This window comes from Octopus bimaculoides, chromosome 3 (genome assembly GCF_046866305.1).
Source record: "Octopus bimaculoides isolate indiv1 chromosome 3, ASM4686630v1, whole genome shotgun sequence".
Classification (NCBI taxonomy): domain Eukaryota; kingdom Metazoa; phylum Mollusca; class Cephalopoda; order Octopoda; family Octopodidae; genus Octopus; species Octopus bimaculoides.
Genome location: NC_142930.1, coordinates 60,742,654 through 60,766,941, shown reverse-complemented (window position 1 = coordinate 60,766,941; position 24,288 = coordinate 60,742,654). Strand labels below are relative to the sequence as shown.

At 34.2% G+C, this 24,288-nt stretch overlaps 2 protein-coding genes across 23 annotated transcripts in view; one reads left to right on the top strand and one right to left on the bottom strand.

Annotated features, from left to right (window-relative positions):
* Positions 1 to 24,288, bottom strand: part of LOC106874729 (uncharacterized) — a 1,612,306-nt gene that overhangs the window by 6,883 nt on the left and 1,581,135 nt on the right. For 11 of the 21 annotated variants that reach the window (XM_089349018.1, XM_089349032.1, XM_089349028.1 and 8 more), the window contains 5 exons: positions 20,023 to 20,133; positions 18,160 to 18,741; positions 17,865 to 17,987; positions 13,223 to 14,378; positions 8,966 to 9,911 (listed from right to left, as the gene is read on the bottom strand). In XM_089349018.1, coding sequence (XP_089205144.1) covers positions 8,966 to 9,911; positions 13,223 to 14,378; positions 17,865 to 17,987; positions 18,160 to 18,741; positions 20,023 to 20,133 — 2,918 coding nt within the window. Of the gene's footprint in view, positions 1 to 8,965; positions 9,912 to 13,222; positions 14,379 to 17,864; positions 17,988 to 18,159; positions 18,742 to 20,022; positions 20,155 to 24,288 lie in introns of all 21 variants that reach the window. The other 10 variants (XM_089349017.1, XM_089349026.1, XM_052966438.2 and 7 more) reach the window with 1 other exon arrangement.
* The window catches only part of LOC106874554 (uncharacterized), a 261,011-nt gene that overhangs the window by 193,290 nt on the left and 43,433 nt on the right, over positions 1 to 24,288 (top strand). The window contains exon 4 of one of the 2 annotated variants that reach the window (XM_089349037.1): positions 19,248 to 19,379. The exons of the other annotated variant lie outside the window; for it this stretch is intronic. The gene's annotated coding sequence lies outside the window, so the exon portion shown is untranslated. Of the gene's footprint in view, positions 1 to 19,247; positions 19,380 to 24,288 lie in introns of those variants that run through there. 2 annotated transcript variants of the gene reach the window in all.

Below are 24,288 nucleotides of genomic sequence, written 5' to 3'. Positions count from 1 at the left end.
CGGAAGCTATTGACTACCTCTAGTTTTTCACCCTGGAATGAGATAGAAGTTGTTTCCTGTTTGTTTACAGTCTTTATTGCACCTGAACATCTGCCACATACAAAAACTAACTTCCTAGTTAACCTGCCTTTGATATTGCTGCACCTCTTATGTGTCCATAGCTTGCACCAGGTACATCTTATAGAATTACTACCTACTCCTTTTCTACATACTGAGCAGGGCCATCTACCTGAAGGGGTTTGTGTTTTATCTACCTTCCTACTTATTAGGATTTTGGATTTAGCTAGGTTGACTCTAAGGCCCTTCAATTCTAGACCTTGCTTCCACACCTGAAACTTCTCCTCTAGTTCTGATAGTGACTCCGCAATTAGGGCAAGGTCATCAGCATAGAGGAGCTCCCAGGGGCAACCTGTCTTGAACTCCTCTGTGATTGCCTGTAGGACTATGATAAATAAGAGGGTGCTGAGGACGGAACCTTGGTGGACCCCTACCTCTACCTGGAATTCATTGCTGTACTCATTTCCAACCCTCACCTTACTGGCAGCATCTCTGTACATGGCTCGCACAGCTCTCACTAACCATTCTTCTATCCCAAGTTTGCTCATTGACCACCAGATAAGGGATCGGAGGACCCTGTCAAAGGCTTTCTCCATGTCAACGAAAGCCAGGTACAGAGGTTTATCCTTAGCTAGGTATTTCTCCTGCAGCTGTCTCACTAGAAATAAAGCATCAGTAGTGCTTTTACCTGGCACGAACCCAAACTGCATCTCATCTAAATTGATTCGCTCCCTAATTAGTTGGGCTATGACCCTCTCTGTAACTTTCATAACCTGATCTAACAGCTTGATGCCTCTGTAATTATTTGTATCTAAAGCGTCACCTTTACCTTTGTAGCAGTTAACTATGATGCTGCTACACCAGTCATTGGGTATGACTCCTTCGTGTATCACCTGGTTCGTAATACGGGTGACTAGGCTATAGCCAACACTGCCAGATATTTTGAGCATCTCTGCAGTGATTCCTGATGGGCTGGGGGCTTTCCCGGTCTTCATACTCTTAATTGCTTTATATATATATATATATATATATATATATATATATACGCAAACATATATACACACATATATGTATATATATTCATGAATTTTCACACACAAAAATATTGCTTGAAAATATAACTGATTATAGCCCATTGCAATTTGAGTGCTAACCAACATCAGTATTACATAATAAAAGGGGAAACATATTCATTCAATAATATTTAATTAGTTTGAGAAAAAGATTAATTAGAAAAATTGGATACCAATGTGGCTCAAAATTACTGGAAGCTATTATACTCAACTCTAAAATTAATCATTAAAAAAAAAAACCTATAAAATGGCTTATTATTGGTGGATTGACAGAATCATTATTGATAAAAAATGCTTTGCAGAATATATTCTGACCCTTTATTCAAATCCTGCTGAGCTCAACTTTGCATTCCATTGTTTCATGGTTGATAAAATAATGTACTAGTCAAGTACTGGAGTCAATGTAATTAACTAAACCCCTTACTCCAAATCTGCTGGCCTTGTGCCTAATTTCAAAACAATTATTATTATTATTATCATCATTATCATTCTGTAGCTCAAATTTTACTGTGTACTTTTGCAGCTCTACAAAGTGCAGCACTGTGTACTTTAGGTATCTTTTATCTTTTACTTGTTTCAGTCATTAGAGTGTGGCCATGCTGCAGCATACATCTCCGTGACTTTCATTACCTGATCCAACAACTTGATATATATATATATATTATGCAAACGATCTTATGGTTTGCAATACCAACTTCAGGAAACCTGCCTGTCACCTAGTCACCTACCGTTCCGGCAGACACTTAAGACAAATCGACTACATCCTCGCCAGACATAGGGAAAGAAGGTGGCTTAAAAATGCCAAAACATTCCCCGGCGAAGAATGTACCTCTCAACACAGATTAGTAGTTAGTGACTTCGGGATCAAGGCAAAAAGGATGCCCAGAAGTAGACCGGCTTGGAGGAGAAGGGTTTGGAAGCTTAAAGATCCTGCAAATGGACAGAGATTTAGAGACATACTACTTGAAGCATTTAACGAAATAGAAGGGGATATAGCATCATACAACGTGGAAGACAACTGGAGGTTTCTACGGGACAACCTGCTGAGAGCCACCGACCAGATCTGTGGCTGGTGTAAAGTACCCTCTCGACCCAAAGTAACGTGGTCGACAGGGCTATTAGACAAAAGAAACAGGATTGGAAGGACTGGAAGAATGGAGGTAGCAGGGAATTGTATCAGACTGCTAGGAGACAGGTTTATTTAGCCAGAGGGGAAGCAGATAAGAAAAAGTTTGCCAATGTTCTGCACCGTGAGGACCAAAGACTTGAAGTATTTCATGTTGCAAGACAGTGTGTGAGAGAGAATCGTGATGTCGTGGGAGAGAAATGTGTTCGCATGGATGATGATAAACTTGCACTAAACGAGGCTGCAAAGAAAGAGGTTTGGAGATGCCACTACGAAAGATTGCTCAATAAAGAGAATGAATGGGAGAAAGAGAGTCTGCCAAATTTCGACCCAACAGAGGGACCATAGTAGATGAAGCAATTAAGAGTATGAAGACAGGGAAAGCCCCCGGCCCATCAGGAATCACTGCAGAGATGCTCAAAATATCTGGTAGTGTCGGCTATAGCCTAGTCACCCGTATTGTTAATCAAGTGATACACGAAGGAGTCATACCCAATGAATGGTGTAGCAGCACCATAGTCAACTGTTACAAAGGTAAAGGTGACGCTTTAGATATAAATAATTACAGAGGTATCAAGTTGTTAGATCAGGTAATGAAAGTCACGGAGAGGGTCACAACCCAACTAATTAGGGAGCGAGTCAGTTTAGATGAGATGCAGTTTGGGTTCGTGCCAGATAAAAGCACCACTGATGCTATATTTCTGGTAAGACAGCTACAGGAGAAATACCTAGCCAAGGATAAACCTTTGACAGGGTCCCCCGATCCCTTATCTGGTGGTCAATGAGGAAACTAGGGACAGAAAAATGGTTAGTGAAAGCTGTGCGAGCCATGTACAGAGACGCTGTCAGAAAGGTGAGGGTTGGCAATGAGTACAGTGATGAATTCCGGGTAGAGGTAGGGGCCTACCAAGGTTCTGTCCTCGGCCCCCTCCTATTTATCATAGTCCTCCAGGTGATAACAAAGGAATTCAAGACAGGATGCCCCTGGGAGCTCCTCTATGCTGATGACCTTGCACTAATTGCTGAGTCACAATCAGAACTAGAGGAGAAGTTTCAGGTGTGGAAGCAAGGACTAGAAGCGAAGGGCCTTAGAGTCAACCTAGCTAAGACCAAAGTCCTAATAAGTGGGAAGGTAGACAAAACACAAATTCCATCAGGTAGATGGCTCTGCTCGATCTGTAGAAAAAGTGTAGGTAGAAACTCTATAAGATGTACCCAATACAAGCTATGGACACATAAGAGGTGCAGCAATATCAAAGGCAAGTTAACTAGGAAGTTAGTTTTTGTATGTGGTAGATGTTCAGGTGCAATAAACACTGAAAATGTCAGAAAACAACTTCTGTCACATTCCAGGGAGAAAAACTTGACGTAGTTGATAGCTTCCAATATCTGGGTGACCAAGTTAGTAGTGGGGAAGGGTGCGCTGAAAGTGTAGCTACTAGAATAAGAATAGCCTGGGCAAAGTTCAGAGAGCTGTTACCTCTGCTGGCGACAAAGGGCCTCTCATTCAGAGTAAAAGGCAGACTGTATGACGCATGTGTATGGACAGCCATGCTACATGGCAGTGAAACATGTGAAATCAATATTCTGTGGGTGTTCTAGGGGTTAGATTTGCAGTGTTTTGTTATTAATTTCGCCCATGTTCTATCTGCATGGCTTTATGTTAAGAATGAATTTAAGCATTTTGTGTTTGCTACTATTGCATTCATAATGCATTCTTTCTTTCAAATATTCTATTTCAATTACTGAAAATTATTTTCTTTGAGAATGCATTCTACTTTTTCTGTTTAGGTCCAGCAATATGTTTATTTCCCACCAAATTTTACATGAATATATATTGTCTTCTTTTGAGTATCTCTGAAATATTGCTTTTGTTTTAGGAACACTGCTATCTATTTTTGGGAGAAGGAGGTTAGTTAATACCATCAACCCCAATACTAGACTGGTACTCTATTTTATCAACCGAAGAAGGATGAACTTGGGATTTGTATTTTGAATGTAAAGAGCTAGAATAAATACTGCAAGAAATTTTGCCAATGTTCTAACAGTCCTGCCAACCAACTACCCTTGCTTCACTGCAAAATATCCATACATGTCAATCTATGCTTTTTGTATTGCATTTGTGAGACTTGAGAAGCAAAGTTTGGTCCTTTCTTTAGATTGCTATCATTTTAGTTGGCTAGTTGGTTTATTCATCCTTGGTTTAGCATGCACAGCTCCTAATTTTTTTTTTTCCATCTGATTGAAAGAATAGATTTCACTATCAACAAACATGGTCATCTGAACATCAATATTTTTTATTTGAATTATTTATCATTTTTATGAGTGGTGTTGGTGGAACAGATAGGTTTTTGTGTTCACAGTCTGTTTATAGTATGAGATTGCAAGATACTCCATACATGTGTAATACATCAATCATATGTTGTAGTAATCAATAAACTTTACAGAGTATTATTTAGAAAGTTTTACATTTTTATAAATTTCTTTGTGTTTTAATTGTTATTGGATACTTTTTGGAACAATCAAGCTTAGCAACATTTTGTCTGTCTGTATGTTCTGAGTTCAAATTCTGCCGAGGTTGACTTTAATTTTCATCCTATTGGGGTTGATAAAATTACCAGTTGAATACTTGCTGGCCTTGTGCCAAAATTTTAAAAGAATGCCACAAGCTATAGAATTGTTAGCATGCCGGGTGAAAAAATGCCTAGCAGCATTTCACCTGTCTTTATGTTCTGAGTTGCAATTTCGCTGAAGTCAACTTTACCTTTTATCCTTTTGGGGTAATTAAAATAAGCAACAGTCAAGTACTGGGGTTGATGTAATTGACTTATCCTCTCCCCTGAAGTTGCTGGCATTGTACCAAAATTTGAAATCATTATTATTAGTATTTACCTCACCAGACAAAATGCTTAGTGGTATTTCTTCTGTCTTTACATTTTGAGTTCAAATTCCACTGACATTGACTTTACCTTTCATCCTTTTGGGGGGTCAATAAATTACGTACCAGGTAGCAGTTGAGTACTGGGGTGGATGTTATTATTAAGGCAGTGAGTACTGGGGCTGATATTATTATTAAGCTGTTAGCACATTAAGCAAAATGCTTAGCGGCATTCTGTCTGTCTTTACATTCTGAGTTCAAATTCTGCCGAAATCGACTTTGACTTTCATTCTTTCGGGGTTGATGAATTAAGTACCAGTGAAACACTGGGGTTGATGTAATCGGCTAGTCCTCTACCCCTAAATTTCAGGCCTTGTACCTTCAGTAGAAAGGATTACTATTATTGTTATTATTAAGCTGTCAGAACTGTTAGCATGCTGGACAAAATGCTTAGCAGCATTTCATCCATCTTTATGACCCAAGTTCAAATTCTGCAGAAATTTGACTTTGCCTTTTCTCCTTTCAGTGTCAATGAAACGATACCATTTGTGCACTGGAATTGATGTAATCGACTAGCCTATTCCCCTAAAAATTTTCAGGCCTTGTGACTATAATAGAAAGGATTATTATTATTATTAGTTGTAGTAGTAAAGAAAGCATTAACTACACTTATACAAAAGCTATAACATTTTAATTTAATTGTCAGGGAAGTTATCTGGAAGATTGGTGACGATTTTTCTTAATTTCAAGAATCTTTCTTGCAGAGTAGATTACATTTTTCTACAGAACAACAGTACATACCTTAATTCTAATAGCCTTCAGTGCCACAAATAGCAGTTCCAGCATTGTGCTGAGTACTAATTCCCACAGCAAAAATTTTCCATGCTTACACTCCACTATCTCTTCATCTTTTAGGCTAAGTCCTAATATCACTTAATTTTCTCACTTTCACAATTCACTCTATTATCATACATGACTGCAAAGTCAATGATCTTACACTGTTTACTCTTTCTGTCTACAATAATCATATTTGGTTTCTTTGCTCTAATAGAATGATCAGTCTCTGTAGAGAAAGTCCATAATATCCTATAATTATTACTCACTATGACTGCCTTTGGACTCACCCTCTTACCTCTTTCCAATCACTTGAAATTTACAAATTTGGTTCGATAACTCAAAACACTCTATTACTGACACAATTATGCCTCCATTTATACTCTTTTTGTGCTCACTTACTGCATTCAATTTAAAGATGTGAATGCTTTCATCCCCTTTTCCACATGCTCTTGTTGTCTGACTGACTTTTATCAATCTTTGTATCAAATTTATTCTAATGACTTGTTCCTGAGCAGCTATAATTAGTAATTCAGTTTCCCATTTCAAATTTCCATCTCTCAGCCATAACAAGCACTTTTCAGTTTCAGCTGCTTTGGTTTGATGCATGAACTGGACTTAAAAGTTCTTCCTTTTTTCAAGCTATTTGCTCTGCTGTTCTTGTGACTATTCTTTCACTGTTTCAGTAACTTTTCATGTTTCAAGTTATAGATGATAGACTTTCCTCACTATGCACAACAAAGCTTTTTCTACCCAATATAGGTGTGATCATGTCTTCTACATTTGACACACCTCTGCCTCATGTTTTTAGTAAGTAGAACCTGGTGATATTACTTTTAGGGTGGTGTGTGCTATGCCTTGTGGGCAGCTTCTTAGTTCTTCTACCTTATTTCTGTAACCCTTTGTCCATTTGGAAAAAAGAAGCAGAATATCTCAACATGAGCATGGCCTGTGTAGTGACTACTTTGATGATTATCATCTTCAGTTGGTTTTGATTTAAGATCTTTCCAACTATTGTAATCCTTTCAGTGGTTCTCAACCAGGGTCCATATAAGATTTTTGGGGGTCCACACAACAAAATAGTAAATTGGGGGATCCACAACAGTATTTCAAGGGCCCCAGAAAATTTTTTTGTTTTAGATGTACATGTTGGTATGTATTGCAAGAAACAAATAGATTTCATTCTCTAACATTTTACATAGTTCAACCTACACAGATTTGTGTGTTAAAACATTAATAAATAGCATTCCATAAAACTAGTTTTTAAACATTGAATGGCAATAGGGGTCCACCAGAATAAAATAGCAATCAAAGGGGGCCATAGATTAAATGGTTGAGAACCCTTGCTTTAGAGACTTTCAGGTTTTTGCACTCACGATCGTGAGATCATGGTTTCAACTCCTGGACTGGGTGGTGTGTTGTGATCTTGAGCAGAACAACTCATCTCAAGTTGCTCTGTGATCACTTCAACACCTGACACATAGTACACAATGCTCCTGTTGAGGCAACATCAAGTTGATGGAAGGAGTGAGCTAATGTACATGCATTTGATCACTATCAAAAAAAAAAAAAAAAATCATTTGTGCAGGTCATATGATAACAGCTGAATACTCATATGTCATCTTTTATGGAAGAGTCTATCATTTTGTTAAACCTTACTTGAAACTGAATAGATCATTTCTAAGATCCAAATTAGAAAACAATAATGTTTTCTGTATTCCTAATTAATTACCAAGAAAAGTATACCAATTAAATACATTCTCAATACTTGTTGCATTTTGATGACCCATCTGATTTTAAAACAAAAAATTCCTGCAAAATATTATAATTCAATGCTCAACAGTTTCTTAGTTTTGATCACAAAATATAAATAAAGATGGCTACAAATATTTTAAAGAAACACTAGACATTTAGTTTCAAATGTATGAGCCAAAGAATTTTGACCTGTACAAATAAAAGAGGAGTCTCTACTCATGCTATTTTTGTTATATTTGTATTGTGATATTTTGAAGCTGCAGTATAAATAGTAGACGGGTCTATGAAGGCTGGCTGAGAAGTTAAGAAAGTCACGTTATAATCATGAGAGTTTAGGTTCAATTCCACTGTGTATCGTCTTGGCCAAATGTCTTTCACTGTAGTCTTGAGATGACCAAAGTCTTGTGAATGAAATTATGTGAAAGACCATCAGATTGACTACACCTCTAATTCAAACGATCATCCTTCTTACATTATTATGTCGATTATCTGAGAATTTTGTTAAAGGCACATATGTCTGTGGAGTATTCAGCAGATTATATGCTAGCTTTTGAGTAGGCATTTTACTTGATTGAACAACTGGAGTACTATTTGTGATCAAAATCAACAGAGAGCAATTTTATAAAATAGAACAGATGAACTAAAATGCAATTTAAATGCACACAAAAATATAGCAAGTTGTTGGGACAGAAATTTATTGTGAAGGCAAAGATATTCAAAAGGAAGCAATACACAATGAGGAAAACTAGTGATTATCAGCAAAGTCATATCATTTCATATATTTTATAATACCTGATTATAATTGTAATTCCTAATATCAATATACATTTGTAAGTATAAAAGTGTTAATAGGGACAAAATATTATTTCTTGAGCAGTAAGAATAAAAAGAAAGACAAGTTTGATTTATTTCCTGTAGTAATCAAGCTATTCACATTCAAGTAGTATACTTTGATATATTATGGGTTCAATAAGCATTACCCTTTGTTTAAACTGTTATAGCTGTAAAATGCTTTTATTGTAAAATGGTTATTGATCAGATTGCTATTGCTAATTTTGCATGATTAAAGGAGGTCTTTAGATTTATGACAATTAATAATAAACAGCTTTCTATCCTGGTTGTGTTTTCAGTAAATTACATGGATGTAATAACAGAGTAACAACTAAATTGCAAATTTTGATAATATTTAAATTATAAGGTGACAAAAATAAATACTTTGACAAATGCAGAAACTAAACTTACCTGATTTTGTCTGACTCCTTCCAGAACTGCATTGAAATCTGCAATCTCCCAGTCTACGAATTTCTTGATAAAAACTAAGTGTCTATTTAGATAATCCGCATAATTGATCAGTGTGTTGTCTGACATTAGTAAGTGGTCCTTCAGCTGAGATGCACCCAGGTGTCTGTCTAAGAACAGCTTGATGTTGTCTGCAGTAAGAATTGCGTCTGCTGCTGCCAGAAATATCCCCAAGAAAAATACAACAAGAGCAAACAGGATTAGCTTTAAAAATAGCTTTGATCCTAAAATACGCAGAATTAATCTGCATAGTTGTATAAAATATTGAACAAAGCAAAAGTCTTTCAATCGCTCTCGTTTCAACTTAGGTTCTTGTCGACGTCGGTGATTCCAAATCTCTCTTAGAATGTCTTCTTTAGATTTGGTTGGTGCTTGAGCAAAGTAGAGTTCACTGGCAGACCAAATATCTTCCTTGTTATCTTGATAATAACTGTATGGATGCTCCAGGGGATTATATGGGCGTGGTGCTGATCTACCTGTTTGTATTGCATAAACCTTGCTTGACACTGTGTCCATTGGCAGCTTCTGCACATAGCCACATCTAATTTGTGACAGCATACATTTCATCCATTTGAAACGATAAAATAATAACAATGCATCTAAAATAATAAAAATCGCTACCAACACTGAGAAAAACGTTTTACTGCCACCAGAAGAAATTTCCCTCTTTTCTTCATATTGTATATCTTGGTAGTAGTCTCTATTGCTGGTGTCTTCATAGCTAAAGGCATGAGATAATAAGTAACGAAAGACGTGCCTAGTTTTTGACAGCTCCCACGTCCTTTCTTCAAGTTCAGTATGAAGCCGGATCCAAACAGATTTAATATTTCGTCCTGGATTAGTAGCCAAAATATCATTACCAGGAAATATAGGTTTGGATTCAACCATCCTGAAAGAGGAAAACAATGCATATCAGAACATAAGAATGTAAGTGTTAGAAGACATGAATCAAATTATTTAATGTTACTGCAGTTCATTAAGGTAAACCCTGTTGGATAGTTTTGGTTATGAGTTTATATTTTACATCAAACATTTTATTGCATCCTTGCAATTACTTAATTTTACAGTTATAGTTCAATTGCTTAGTTTTCTACTACAAAATACATTTTTATCGAGAGGATTTTTCATCACCTTACAAATACAGGAGTTTAATCTCAATGGCATATAACTCTAACAAAAGTACCTTTTATCATGAACAGCGTAGCATTTTGATGATTAAAGAGGAAAGAGTTTGAATAAAACTAATTATTTTTTTAAAAACCCAGAACATTTATCCATCTTCTCCACCTACTATTCCTGGGAGGGTTAGGGGTGGTACAGTCCACAGGTACCTCCTCCACAAGGTCCTATCATCATTAGACTTTCCAGCTAGATTCCCAAGTATAACAAATTGAGACTATAGATGTTATCCAGTCATCGCCATGATCTACTTGTAGGTCTCCTACCAGTTGGCTTAGCTTGAAGAATCCATCTTGTGATTTTTTCCTGTACCATTTTAATCACTTCTATAGCACTAGAACTGTCACCTCTGAATGTAGAGAAGTAGTGGCTCAACCTGGAGAGACTCCTGGATCTCCAAGCTACACACCCTGTTGAGTATCATTACTCTAGAGTATGGACGCACAACCTTTTTTGTCCAAATGGCCAAATCATGAATTCAATCACTCAAAGCAGGCTGCAAAGTATATCATATAATTTGGATGATCAAGAAACATACAAAAACAGTAGTATAGAAAAGGTTCATAAAGACATGAAGGAAACATAATGATAAAAGTTAATAGATAGATACTGTTATGTGTGTATTCAGTGTGTGATTGTGGTACAAGCAGTTTGCTATGTTAATTTTCAGCAATTTGTGAAAATAAGAAAGTCTTTGCAAAATGGTTTCGTGAGTTGCACAAAATGCCTTCATTGGCCACAGGTTGTGCATCGCTGTTCTAGGGTTCTCTCAGAACTCCATTTCAGCCACTTGTGTTTCCAGTCATACATTTTCAGTCACTATCCAATATTCCTGACCATAGGTGAAACATTTATGAATGAAAATAATTATTTTAGAGTTGAGGGAAACAAATTATATTGTCAGTAAATTAAAACCCTTGACTAAATTTTTCAAAGAGTTTTTGAGTAGATCTAATACAAAACAGATTTCATCTTGAATACAACTTTAAACAAATCTACAGTTTCTGTGGTTTTTAATGCTTTTTGTTCTTTCAGTTCATCTACTGATTATTTTTCTTTTATAAGTGTTAGAATATATGAATCAAATTCTTTAATATTTCTGCAATTTATTAAGGTACAAACTTATTATATATTTGGTCACGAGTTCTTATTTTTCAACATACATTTTATTTTATGCTTGTTAATGCTAGTTAATTTTGCAAGAGCATTTCTTTGAATGGTTAGGTTACTTTAAGATATTACGACTTATACCAAATATCCTAGTTTAGAAAGATATAATACTGTAAGTGAAAATTTTTTTCTTAGAAACTAGTGCTGTACCTGTCAAAAATGTTGGGGTTTATTGCTTTCATCCTTTTGTTTCTCTTTATGTTTCTTGCTATCTTGTAGCACTTTTCTCAAAATTACATTAAACATACCAACATAAGGATTCTTATTGGTTCAAAACATGTACAATTGTTTAACCCAAGGTTATGCTTGGCAGGGCAGACCTATGATAAGAGCCTTTCATCTGTAACCATCTGTTTTATATACAGTTGTTGCATAGCCCTAGTGGAGGTGCAATGGCCCAGTGGGTAGGGCAGTGGACTCGCGGTTTCGATTCCCAGACTGGGCGTTGTGAGTGTTTATTGAGTGAAAACACCTAAAGCTCCACAAGGTTCCAGCAGGGGATGGTGGTGAACCCTGCTGTACTCTTTCACCACAACTTTCTCTCACTCTTACTTCCTGTTTCTGTTGTGCCTGTAATTCAAAGGGTCGGCCTTGTCACACTGTGTCATGCTGAATATCCCCGAGAACTACATTAAGGGTACACGTGTCTGTGGAGTGCTCAGCCACATGCACGTTAATTTCATGAGCAGGCTGTTCCATTGATCGGATCAACTGGAACCCTCGACGTCATAAGCGACGGAGTGCCAACCACCATAGCCCTAGGTTGTCCCAGTGGTGACCATTCTGTCTGTTTGTATATGTGGTATGGCTATAGGTTTAGGCATGGCTGTTTGGTTAAGAAGATTTCTTCTGAGTTACATGGTTTCAGTTTCAATCCAACTACATATCACCTTGGACAGGTGTCTTTTACTGCAGCCCTGGGCTGATCAAAGCCTTGTGAATGGATTTGGTAGATGGAAACTGAAAGAAGTTTGTTGTGAATGTGTGTATGTTTTTGTGTCTCCTTGTATCAACATCTTTATAGTTGTAAATGAGTGTCATTATCATCTATTTACAATACTCTGCAAGAACATGTCTGGTCATGGAAAAAATATTACCTTACTTGGATGCAGATAAGGGTTGATGACTGGAATAGTATCCAGCCATGGACAATCTGCTTCAATAAACTCTATCTGATCCATGAAAAGATGGAAAATGTATATCAAAAATGATAATGATGATGATGATCTCCATTGTTCTATATAATCTTTTCTAACAGAGTGGAAATTGACCAGTGGAGGTTGCTGTATGTCATTTGTAATATAGAATGTGAAGAAAACGTGAAAAATGAGACTGTTGCATATCAGAATCAACCTCTTGCCTCTTCTTTCTTTATCTACTACTCCATGCTTCTTTTATCCCCCTTTTACTCTCAGTACAACCACAAATGTTCTTCAATGTAGTTATAAAACTGGAAGTGTTATCAGCGAGGATGGATTTTGGGAAATAATCGACATCGATTCCATGAAATCACAGCCAAGAATAAAGCACACACACACAAAATAAATAAATTCCTTTAATTAAGAAAGGATAGTGATCGGCAAACTGTAAGCAAATGTTTTCTTTTGTTAGGAAAAGTCAGTAATTCTACATACATATACATATAAACTATTTCAAACATTCTATTTCCACTACCTTCCCAATTTAAAACCAATGAGAATGCGTTTCATTTATTACTGGCAAAGAGTGTGTTAATGTGTTTAAGATATCATTAATGATTTAATAGACAAAGCCTTAGTTTAGCAATAGTTCAATAAGTATTTACAGTTGTTATTAAATCATTATATTTGTATCTGAAAATTAAATACTTACTGCTTCATAATAATATCATGCACTTGACTCACTTCAAAAACTTTGTCTACTTCTAACCAGTTGAGATATTCCAGCAGTGAATTTTCTGATTCGAATACATCATTTATAGAACCATGACGTTCAAATATTTTCTTTGGAAATTCCAACCATTGGTTGTGAACTAATTTCTTAAGGAAGTTGATGTACTTTGAACGAAAGCTCAGAAGCTGATTATATAACGTATGGTTAGTCTGGCAGATAAATTCATTTAATTCAGATTCAAATTTAAATTGTTTTGACATAAACAAGTCATGCACAGACTTTTTCAGCAATCCATTGTCTCTATAAACACTTCTCAAGACCATTCTTGTGGAAGAGTGCATTCCTTGTAGAATGTGGGTGACTTCAGTGTCAAGATGAGATTGACATGATATCTGTCTCTGTTTTATCAAGTCCAACATTCGCATTGTCTCAAATTTCTCATGTGCTTTAATTTCTTCTAAACATCTGTTTACACTCTGTCGCACATGATAACTCATTTCGGTAGTGTTCTGTAATGAGATGACAGATGGACCGATGATGACATAGAACAAACCCAACGTAACTGACAATGTAAAGAAGAATGAATACATTAAATAAATGACTATAAATAGAAAAACTAATCCTCTGGAAGTTTCAGTGGGGGGTCTTGGAATAATTTCCAGAGGTCGCTCTTGCTCAGGACTGCTGAGAAGTGAAGACCGGCGCTCGTCTTGTGCTGGTGATGGAGGTGGTAGTGATGGTATAGTTCGACGACCAACATTGTAAATTAATAAACCAGCTAAGGTACATAACATCATTGTACCTAGAATACTGGCAGATACAAGAATTGCAATAACTGGTTTCCAAGGTGAAATTCTAACTGTGCTATGTTTTTTGAGTCTATATGAATTTGATGAGGGTTTCATATAGTCTTTATTGATTTCGTGAGTGGTCAAATGGAGGCGATGAGTACTTTCGATGTCACTGAGCATCACAGTTAAAATTGATGGCTGCTTGTTACCCCATTCAGTAAGAACTGCAGATATCTGAAAAGTGGTTGGGCAATTGATGAACATATCATAGCTTCCGTAGCAGATGCGATGCTCACTATCATAAACTTTCATTCTTAAATAGCCAGGGCAAGAGTAAAGAACCCCTGAAAAAAAGGAAAATAATTCAGTAAAAATACAAAAAATACTTAAACATTCAATGATTAATTTCATTGATATCTTAATAGAACATAAGAAAGATGTAGTTGTGACATTCATCAATTAAAATCATAAATTAACCATAATACTGCTTGTAACAGTTTGTGTTTGCACATAACACTTCTAAGTGAAAGAGAGTGAGTGGTAACATAGAAGAGTTTTGCTCTGCAAAAATAAAAGGGTTTTCCTTAAAATAATAAAAAAAAAAAATAAAAAGTGTGACAATAATTTTCCTGAACAGCATGTGAAAGTTATATTTAAACTTTTTTTTGAATTTTAATTCAAAGGATAAATGGATCAATATATTTGAATATTACAACAATTTATGAACAAGTCTAATAACTGTTCAAATAACATCATTAGGAAAGGCAGAATACCAGATAAACTCAATTAAATAAGAATCTAATTATTTTGAGCTGAATATAAGTTACTCATTTATTTCTTATTTTTCCACAATTCCACAGGGATTCAAAATGCTTTCATATGCTTTACAGTATCCAACTGGCATTCTACTGTTGACTATTTACTTAACTGTCACTATTGAATATCTTATTTTTTCATAATTTCATTATCTATGAAAACACTCATTCCTGAATTATTTCATTTTCTAGAAAAACCCTTTCACTTAATTTTGACATGTTAGATATATTTTTTATAATTAGATAGAGCACTAGAAAAGAAGTACCAAAATCTTTATTACAGTGAAACAATGTTGTAAAAAATCTCTAAATGTATAACAAAATAGAAAAAAAATTCTTAAATCATGGATTGATAAATACTTACAAGATAATATGAGTGTAGATAAGATTATCCTACCTATGATAAGGTGTTACCTACTTTTCAGGCTATAAAATTTCTTTTATAGACACATACATTTAGTGCTACCCTATCTAAAGTCTTTTTAAAAAAACCATATTAGCAAACTCAAAATTTTACATATGAATAACAGAGAAATATAACAAACTGGCTAGTTCAAACTGGAAATGGAGTTACCTTCTGAAGGTAACAAGTCATTAACTGACAATGATGTGGATGTACCCCAAAATAAGTGTTGAAGGATCATAGATAACTATATATTTGCTAACATAACAAAGAAGATATGATTCTCTCATCAAAAATACAGATTGCCAAGCAATGAATGAAATATTATTATTCCTTGTAGGTAATACTTAAAAATATTTCATGTCTGGTAAATAAGTGGTAACCGATTGAACCTGAACCTTGACATAATGAACTTCTGAACCCTTTTATTCCCTCTGGAATATCTGCATATGTTCTAAATTTGGAAACTGGGACAGCTGCATCAAAACTGTGTTGAAGGATCAATAATAAATGGTACCTAAACTGGGTAACAATCTTTCATATAAAGAATTAGAAAAGTACCAAGTGATCAAGATGTATTATTTAAAATGGAAAGGATACAAGTTCCACTGTGTTTAATATACTCTATGACTACATATAAAGTACAAGATTAGACTTTCAGTACATTAACAAAATATTCACTGTAGCATGTGTTCAGCCAGAGAAAATTTTATGTTTTGTAATCGAAAGCTTGAAACACATTGAATATTAGAGGTAAAGGTAAGTAGAGCAACAAAGAGAGAAATAATGAGGAAAGACTGTTGTGAAAAGCATTGTGTATAGTGGTTCTCAATTACATATTGTATATAATAAAGAAATGAAATTTTACATTATTATACTCTTACTAAAATTTTAAGTTACCCAACTATTTCTTCATAAGCTCAAATATCTTTAACATGATGAAATAATGATAGGAAGATTAATAAATTTATGCACCAGAATAAAAGGTTATGTAAAAAATGTGGAATTTTCATCAATCCCACAAGTATTAGAGTAATATCAAATATATTAGATTCAAACATCCATTCCTGTTCATGGGTAAAATGTATTAAATGAAAAACTAAACTCTCTTATTGACCAATGATGATATTTTTGTTGTGTTCCTGAAATTAAATGTGGCAAGAAACCACAATGATGATTAACAATAAAAATAGGTCTAAATATCTGATATTTAGAAAAATATTGTATGTTATAGAAAATTTTAAATTCCTAAATTTCATTAATTTTCAAAAATTATAAAATATTCGTGAATGTTAATCCAATAAAAAAAGAATCCAAAAAAAGATTTTCCAATCAAAGAATGAAGTAGATTCTATTGCATAATGATAATTTTTTATACTTCTAGTTTGATAATTTCAGATTATGACTACGTATCACAGTGAATATTTATTGCTTATGTAATACAACTACAGCTCCCTGTCTTTACTAGAGTGACAGTTAGTACATCAATTAGTAAACCAAACAACTTGAGCGTTATGATTTCAAAACAAAAATGACAAGAAAATGAGTGTAAAATTATAGTTAGGTTTTTGATGTTGTTGAGACACTTATACATTGCAATATACAACCTGTTACTTAATTAGAAAACAAAAAAAAAATGTTTATGAACCAGTCACTAAGTAAAATAAGAAAAAAGCAAAACAAAAGAAAACTATTTCAAAATTTAGGAACACTGATTTTAATTCAAACAAAAAAGAAAATATTTGTTTTTCGAAAGGATAGATAAGGAAAACGTCCATCAAGGCTGTCAGTCTATAGTCTGGAAATTTACTGTGAACCTTACAGTGTCTCAGATCTTGATCATCTGTCCCACACTTTACATTAACCTTCTCTTGGTCACTAGTCATTCTCTTAAATGCCTGCTTAACTTTCAGCTTACACTTACTTCATGTGCTGTAATAATACCTTTCATGAAGTCAGAACCTCTTTCATGAACCAAATCTATGATATCCAACAAGTGAAACTTGTTGACAAGAGTTTTATTCTGAGGCACCAACATATATCAGACGTGTTTCACCCCTGTCATATTTATTTTACTATAACTACCTCTATTCCTTTGAACTTTTCATCACAAAACCTACTGAAACATTTCTAGACATTTATATAATAAACACTTTAATAAACATAATACATTTTACCTTTAACTATATTTCTACACACAACCCTTTTCCCCTCTTTTGCATTACTACAACAGGAGAGCTTGAAAATGTAGGTAGGCACATTAATTTAAATAATGAAATTCTTTTCAATAACAGAAACTAATATTCAATTAATATTGGTTTCTAATATTGACATAAAGTCTCAAAATTTTGGTAAAATTAAAGTAAATATACAACCTCTAAAACTTTAGAGGTTCTTATTAACCACTGGGAGGATAAAAAGCAAAATATCATCCCGTGGGATTTGAATTCAAAATGTAAATGGATATAACTAAATACTTCAAGGCATTTTGTTCATTACTCTACCTATATTACTAATCTTCAAATTACCAAGTAATTTTAGGGTGGGGAATAGAATAGAGAGTCAGGACAGTAAGTGTGGAAAGTTAGGAAGTAAAATGTACAGCAAATTACCTTTGATTTTCATCATCCAATTTTTTAAGACTGGTTGCCAGAACAACTTTACTTCAAGGCTACTGCTATTCAACAAGGCATTAGGAAAATCATGTTGATAATGCTTTAATATTGAGCTGTTTGCTATAAAGAGAGAGTAAGAACAATGTATGAGTGTTTATTCTACTTGGTTCATTGCTTAAATGTAAAATTCAAATAGTACATTACAATATAAATATATAATTCCATACAAATTAAAGCAAATGTTTAAGTATCAGTAATTTAAAAATTAAATCAACTAAAATATTTTACTTACCACTGATAAGTAATTTTATTTGTGGTGTTTCTTTGGTGTTTGATATGTGATAATGGAACCGTCCATCAAAGACAGACTTATGGGCATTAACTGAATCACCATGATCAACAAATAGCAATTGCGCAGGATATATTTTCGAAGAATTTTTACCACAACCACCGTTATGCCAAGTCATAGAGCTATATTCGAATGGCTTTGAAAACTGGGCATCAGTGGAGAAGATGTTTTCTGTTGGATTATTTATATCAAATTTTCGGTCAAAATCCTGAGCTTGCTTCAGTGAATGAAGAGAAAAATCAGCTCTACTGTGATCTTTTACAAGTATCGCTTGCTCCCGTACAGGTAGCTGTGAAGAATGTTCAACAGATATAAAGTCAACAGTAACTAAACTGTGATGGTGGAAACCAGTAGATTCTGCTAAAACTGTTCGATGTTTTTCTTTAAATTGATACCCCACTTGGGGGATGTCAACACTATAATTTATGCTGTACAGTTTTGTCGGCTTTTTATATTGTAAGTGGCAGAAGAACTGACTCGATATAGAGTTAAACATTGGCCGTAATGTGAACACATAGGCATCACCTACCAAAGGAAGCAAATATCAATTATAAAGGTCACATAATGAAAATATAAGCAAGAAAGAGATATTCACATAAATTGTTCTGAGAAAAAAGCATTAATTATACTTAAATCTTTTTATTTACATCTTTTGTTTTTTACAGAGAAAAGTTGACATATAAAATAATTATAAGAGATAAGTTAGAAATATATAATTTCAATTAGAATTGTACGCACCTAATATTATTGCAAATGCTTGAGTGTCAGCTGAGGTGTCTCAGAGAATAACAAAACTAGAAAGTACCTAATATTGTTTATACCAATAACTAAGAAGATAATAATACAAAATCGTTTTTCAAAATTTTACTTTTTGCAAAGAAGAGAAGACATGAGACCCCCTCCCCTGGAAAAAACAGTGATGGCAGCCTGTATAGGAGAGCAGTAATTTTGAATAATAAAAAAAATCTAATTAAAAAATAAAGAGCCTCTCTTTGTCTGTATAACTGTCTTTCTTTCTATACTTGGCACAGAAAACCTCTTTAATGATGATGGCATGATAACATACACCCAATGCATGTTGTGAAGTGGATGGCAAGAACAATGCTATCCAGCCATGAAAAGGAGAAAAAAAAAATGTGACAACACAACTACAAAGATTGGTGTTTTTCTCAGTTGGCATGTCTGTGCTAGATGACAACAAGTAGTGAAACACTGCTGGAACAGACATATGCAATCAATGTCAGCATGAAAAAAAAAAACAGGCATAAGATGACTGTGATGATATATACTGAACAAGTGAGCCATGGATCATATAAAAATGTAAAATCAGTTATACATGATACAAGATACAATAGAAATACATTTACACACTTCAATAGCTAACATTTTCGTTTTTTAATATTGATGGTTCCACATAAGTAGAGCAAAATATGTTCAAACATATAGAGAAAAGAATTCTAATTTATTAACTTATTGTTTAATACTGGGTCAAAGAATTCTTCCTGTTACATAACAGAATAAGATGTGAATGAGGTACACACTGAATATAGTTCTATTTGATACAGAAATGAATATATATATATATATATGCTTATAAATAAATATAGATATGAATTCTGTATAAAATCTGTCTAATAATGCTATAAAGTAAAACGTTTACATAGAAAATCAACTCACAGATTCATTCATCTCATCAATATGGGGAAGAGAAATGATGATATGAGTATCTAAATAGTTTGATAATGTAGAAAAAAGCATTACAATTTCTTGCGTTAAAGTGCTAATTTTATCAAAAAATTTTCTTACTTGTTGCACATTCAACTGGACTGGGAGGGCAAAGTGAGTCATATGATTTACGACATGAGTAAGTTCTGTAGCATGGAATTTGACAACAAGAATTTTCACCACGCAGAGGACCTGCAATAGGGGAATAAATATCTGGTTTTCATGTGGCAGTAAAAAGTCAGAAACAATGTAATGAATACGTCTGTCTTCAATATAGTTGTAATACATTGAAGTAAAGCATAGTGGACAAAGATCAGGAAGAAATTTGTAAGAGTGACATAGAAAAAAAAATGTTAAAATAGTAAAAAAATTTCTTCGTTAAATGAAGTATAGAGCAAAATCCATTGATATAGGTATTGAACTGGTATTTGCATATGCATTCAAGTGAGTTTTGAAAATACATTCTGCAAGGAATATATGTATCTACATTTATATACATACACAAGAAAACATACATATTTCCATTCACAAATACATACACATAATGATAATCAAACACACTAACACACTTGTACATATATGAGTGTATTTACACAATTATATATGGACAACAAACATATACATATTCATATCATTTTCTTTTTATAAACACTACATACACTGTGATATAGAGATAATATTATCAATATTTAGATTTTCATTGCTGTTATTGATCCGTTTGAAGAGTCAACATTACTGGGCCAAAAGGTGTTGACAAGAAGAATTTTGAAAGCAAAATTTGGATCAGATGACATACTAAATAACTGTTGTGGAGATGGTTTTTATTGTTGTTTATAATAAGAGTAATTCTAAGAGTGAGAAGATTTCATACATGCAGATTTTTGATTTATATTTAACAATAAAATTTGTGGAGATTCTGGCATTTGGATCTGCATATGCTATCTTAATTCTCATTTCTACAGATGGAATGCAACCACTTGAAAAACATGCAGGTAAAGCACTTTACAGCCTTAGTGTTTTAGTCAGTGCCAGCATTTACTTAGAGCCAATCCAATTTTAAGAGATAGTTACTAAATTTTGAGTGTGTGCGTGTGAGAGAGAGAGAGGGGGGGGGGAAGAGTCTTTTGAAAAATACATTTTTACATTGATAGTTCAAGACACAGGATAGTTGAAACTGTTCAACTTCTGTGATAATATTTATGCTAAATTGAATAATACCAAGATGTGTACAGAAATCCAGGTCTCTGGAGGTTACTAATTGAATTTAGCTTATCATCCTCCTATGCCATGTCTTCTTGTCCGAGGAAAAGTGATCAGGAAGATGTTAAATATCTAAATTTTGCTGGTGGCCACAATAGTAAATCCACATCGTCATTGAAATGAAGTAGAAAGAGAAATAATTCACCATTAAAATGCTAGCCTTAAGACTGCTGACCCTCACTACAACTGATATAATTGTGTTTAATTTTAACAAGCAGGAAGCATATTAGTTTAGATTAACCATGTGGGTGTCAACAAATACCAGTAGTCAAATTGGTATTGATGGAATATCAGCAACTATTATGAAGTGTTTATTCAAATTTTTAGTTGATAAAAAAACTTCCAAAATGAAAGGTCAAAAATTAAACATTTTGTGAAGCAGAAGCTAGCCAATATATATAAGTTAATTCATGTGTGTGTGTGTGTGCTAGAGGTTACAATATCTCATTGTGCAATCTATCATGATTAGAATCAAATAAAATGTTCAAAATCTTGCTGATAAATCAACTTAAAAGTAATTTTTAACAACAATAATAACCAAGTATCAATGAATAAATTATGAGTAAAAATAAAAAAGCTCATATGATTCGTAAATGATTTGATGATTTCCATATAAAAAGAAAGCTTTCGTTCTACCCACAATTGAAGAGAACCAATAGTGACAGAACAGTAAAAAGGTCTTTCAAAAGAAATCTTAGATCTTTGATATCTTAAACCAATGATATTAAGGTCAAAAGGAATAGATGAACTCTTAGATAGAATGGGGGCTAAATGTTATGGGTGTGAAGACAGTAGCATTGATTTTTAGCTCTGGAACTAAATAGCTACACGATCAGTTGTGTAGTTAAGTTTGTTACTCTAATTAAGGAAATGTGCAATGTCATGATTAAGCCAGAGTGGCAATAAGTGGACATCATCATCATTTAATGTCCACTGTCCATGCTGGCATGGGATGGACAGTTTGAACAGGGCTGGCAAACTGGAAGGCTGCACCAGACTCCAGTCTGTTTTGGCATGGTTTCTATGGCTGGATGCTCTTCCTAATGCCAACCAACCAGAGAGTATAATTAGTGCTTTTATGTGCCACCGGCACAGGTACCATTTGTATGACACTGGTATCTGCCACGAAAGCAGTTTTACTTGGCTTGATGGGTCTTCTTCTCAAGCATAACACAATGCCAAATGGGCTCTGTTATTGCCATTATGAGGCCCAATGCTCAACGCTTGGCATAATGCCAAATGGTCTTGGTCCTTGCCTCCATGAGGCCCAACGCTCGAAAGGTACTTTTATGTGCCACGGGCTCAGGTGCTATTTGTGTGACACTGGTATCTGCCACGACTGATTTTCCTTGGTTTGATGGGTCTTCTTCTCAAGTGCAACATAATGCTAAAGGTCTTGGTCATTGCTTCTGTGAGGCCTAACATTGAAAAGGAGCTCAACCACTTTGCCTCTGTGAGGCTCAATGCTCGAGAGGTGCTTTTCACATGCCACCTGAATGGGTGCCAGCTACATGATACGAGCATCAGCCATGACTGTGTTTTCACTTGGCTAGATGTGTCTTCTTAAGCACAGCATATTACCAAAGGTCTGGGTCACTAGTTATTGCCTCTGTGAGGCCCAAAGTTCGGAGATCATGCTTCACCACCTCATCCCATGTTTTCGTGGGTCTACCTCTACCACAGGAACTTTACCACAGTTAGGGATCAGCACTTCTTTACACAGCTGTCTTTGTCCATATGCATCACATGATCATACCAGCACAGTCGTCTCTCTTGCACACCACATCTGTGCCTCTTATGCCTAACTTTTCTCTCAAGATGCTTACACTCTGTTGAACATGCACATTGACATTGCACATCCAGCGAAGCATACTGGCTTCATTTCTTTCAATTGCTCTAAAATGTAAAGTAGATCTGTTTCCCTAGATTTACTGTTTTCAAGCAAAAATATATGCTGTAAATAAGTTAATTCTCAAAAAAAGAAAAAAAAAAAACATAAATCAAGCTGTACTGTGTTGAAATGAATTAATTTAAGATACAAAAAATATTAGTGTACTCGTAAAATTTTTTTTTTGAAACATTTGACCAGAAAGAAAATTGAATGTAGAATCACTGATAAAATTTCTATTTAATAAATGACTTCCACTTCAGAAACTTCTTTAACCAACTTGGCTTTTGTTAAAATATACTGAAAGACAAACAATAAGTTGGATACCAAGAAAGTAGATTTTTGTGTATGATGAACTTCAATTACTGCCATCATGTTAATACAGTTTAATATAATCTATTCCAAAAAATATTTATCAGTTTTTTGGACTTTTTCTATGATTAATTTTTTTTTTATAGAAAAGATTAAAACAATGTATGCATTCTTCAAAAATTTAGAAATGTTTCTTAATCATGTAATATTAAGAAATAAGTGAAAGCTAACTTGCACAATAATTTTTGTAAACTGAAATCTTAAATTGTTATGTCAAATTAAGAAAGTGGATGTTTTCATTCAGTGATTTGTAAATTAAGTATGTCTAAAATTAGAAACTCTACTTTGATTTAAGTACATCAGTTATGCAGTTATAGAGAAGTTGATTTATAAACAGATACAATCTGATCTTGTTCAGAGAAAGAATTAACTATCTTTTATTATTTTTAACAACAGCTGATTTATCACAAAAATGAGGCTTGATTACATCTCTAGAAATTCAAATCTCTCATATACAGAGTGAACTTTGAAATAAAAGGTGCTGTATGTAATTTTTCAGAGCAGTAAATATGCCAGTAACTCTCAGTGAAAGCTAACAAAATATAGACAATTGGGAAAGACAGAATTATACGACCATTTGAATAGGTATAATTTTCAACTGCATGTGCAGTTTGTTACTTGTAGTTTGCCTTATTTGCATAATTCTGACATTATATGTAATATATTGTACCATTAATATTGACTTCTGAAGTGATTTCCACACGAGAGTTGAAGATAGTTAATGTAAAAATCTATGATGGATACTATAACGTATAAATTCATATTATCATGATTCTCTTAAAAGGAATAACAATGGAATGATATATATTTCAGATTTTCATTTTCTA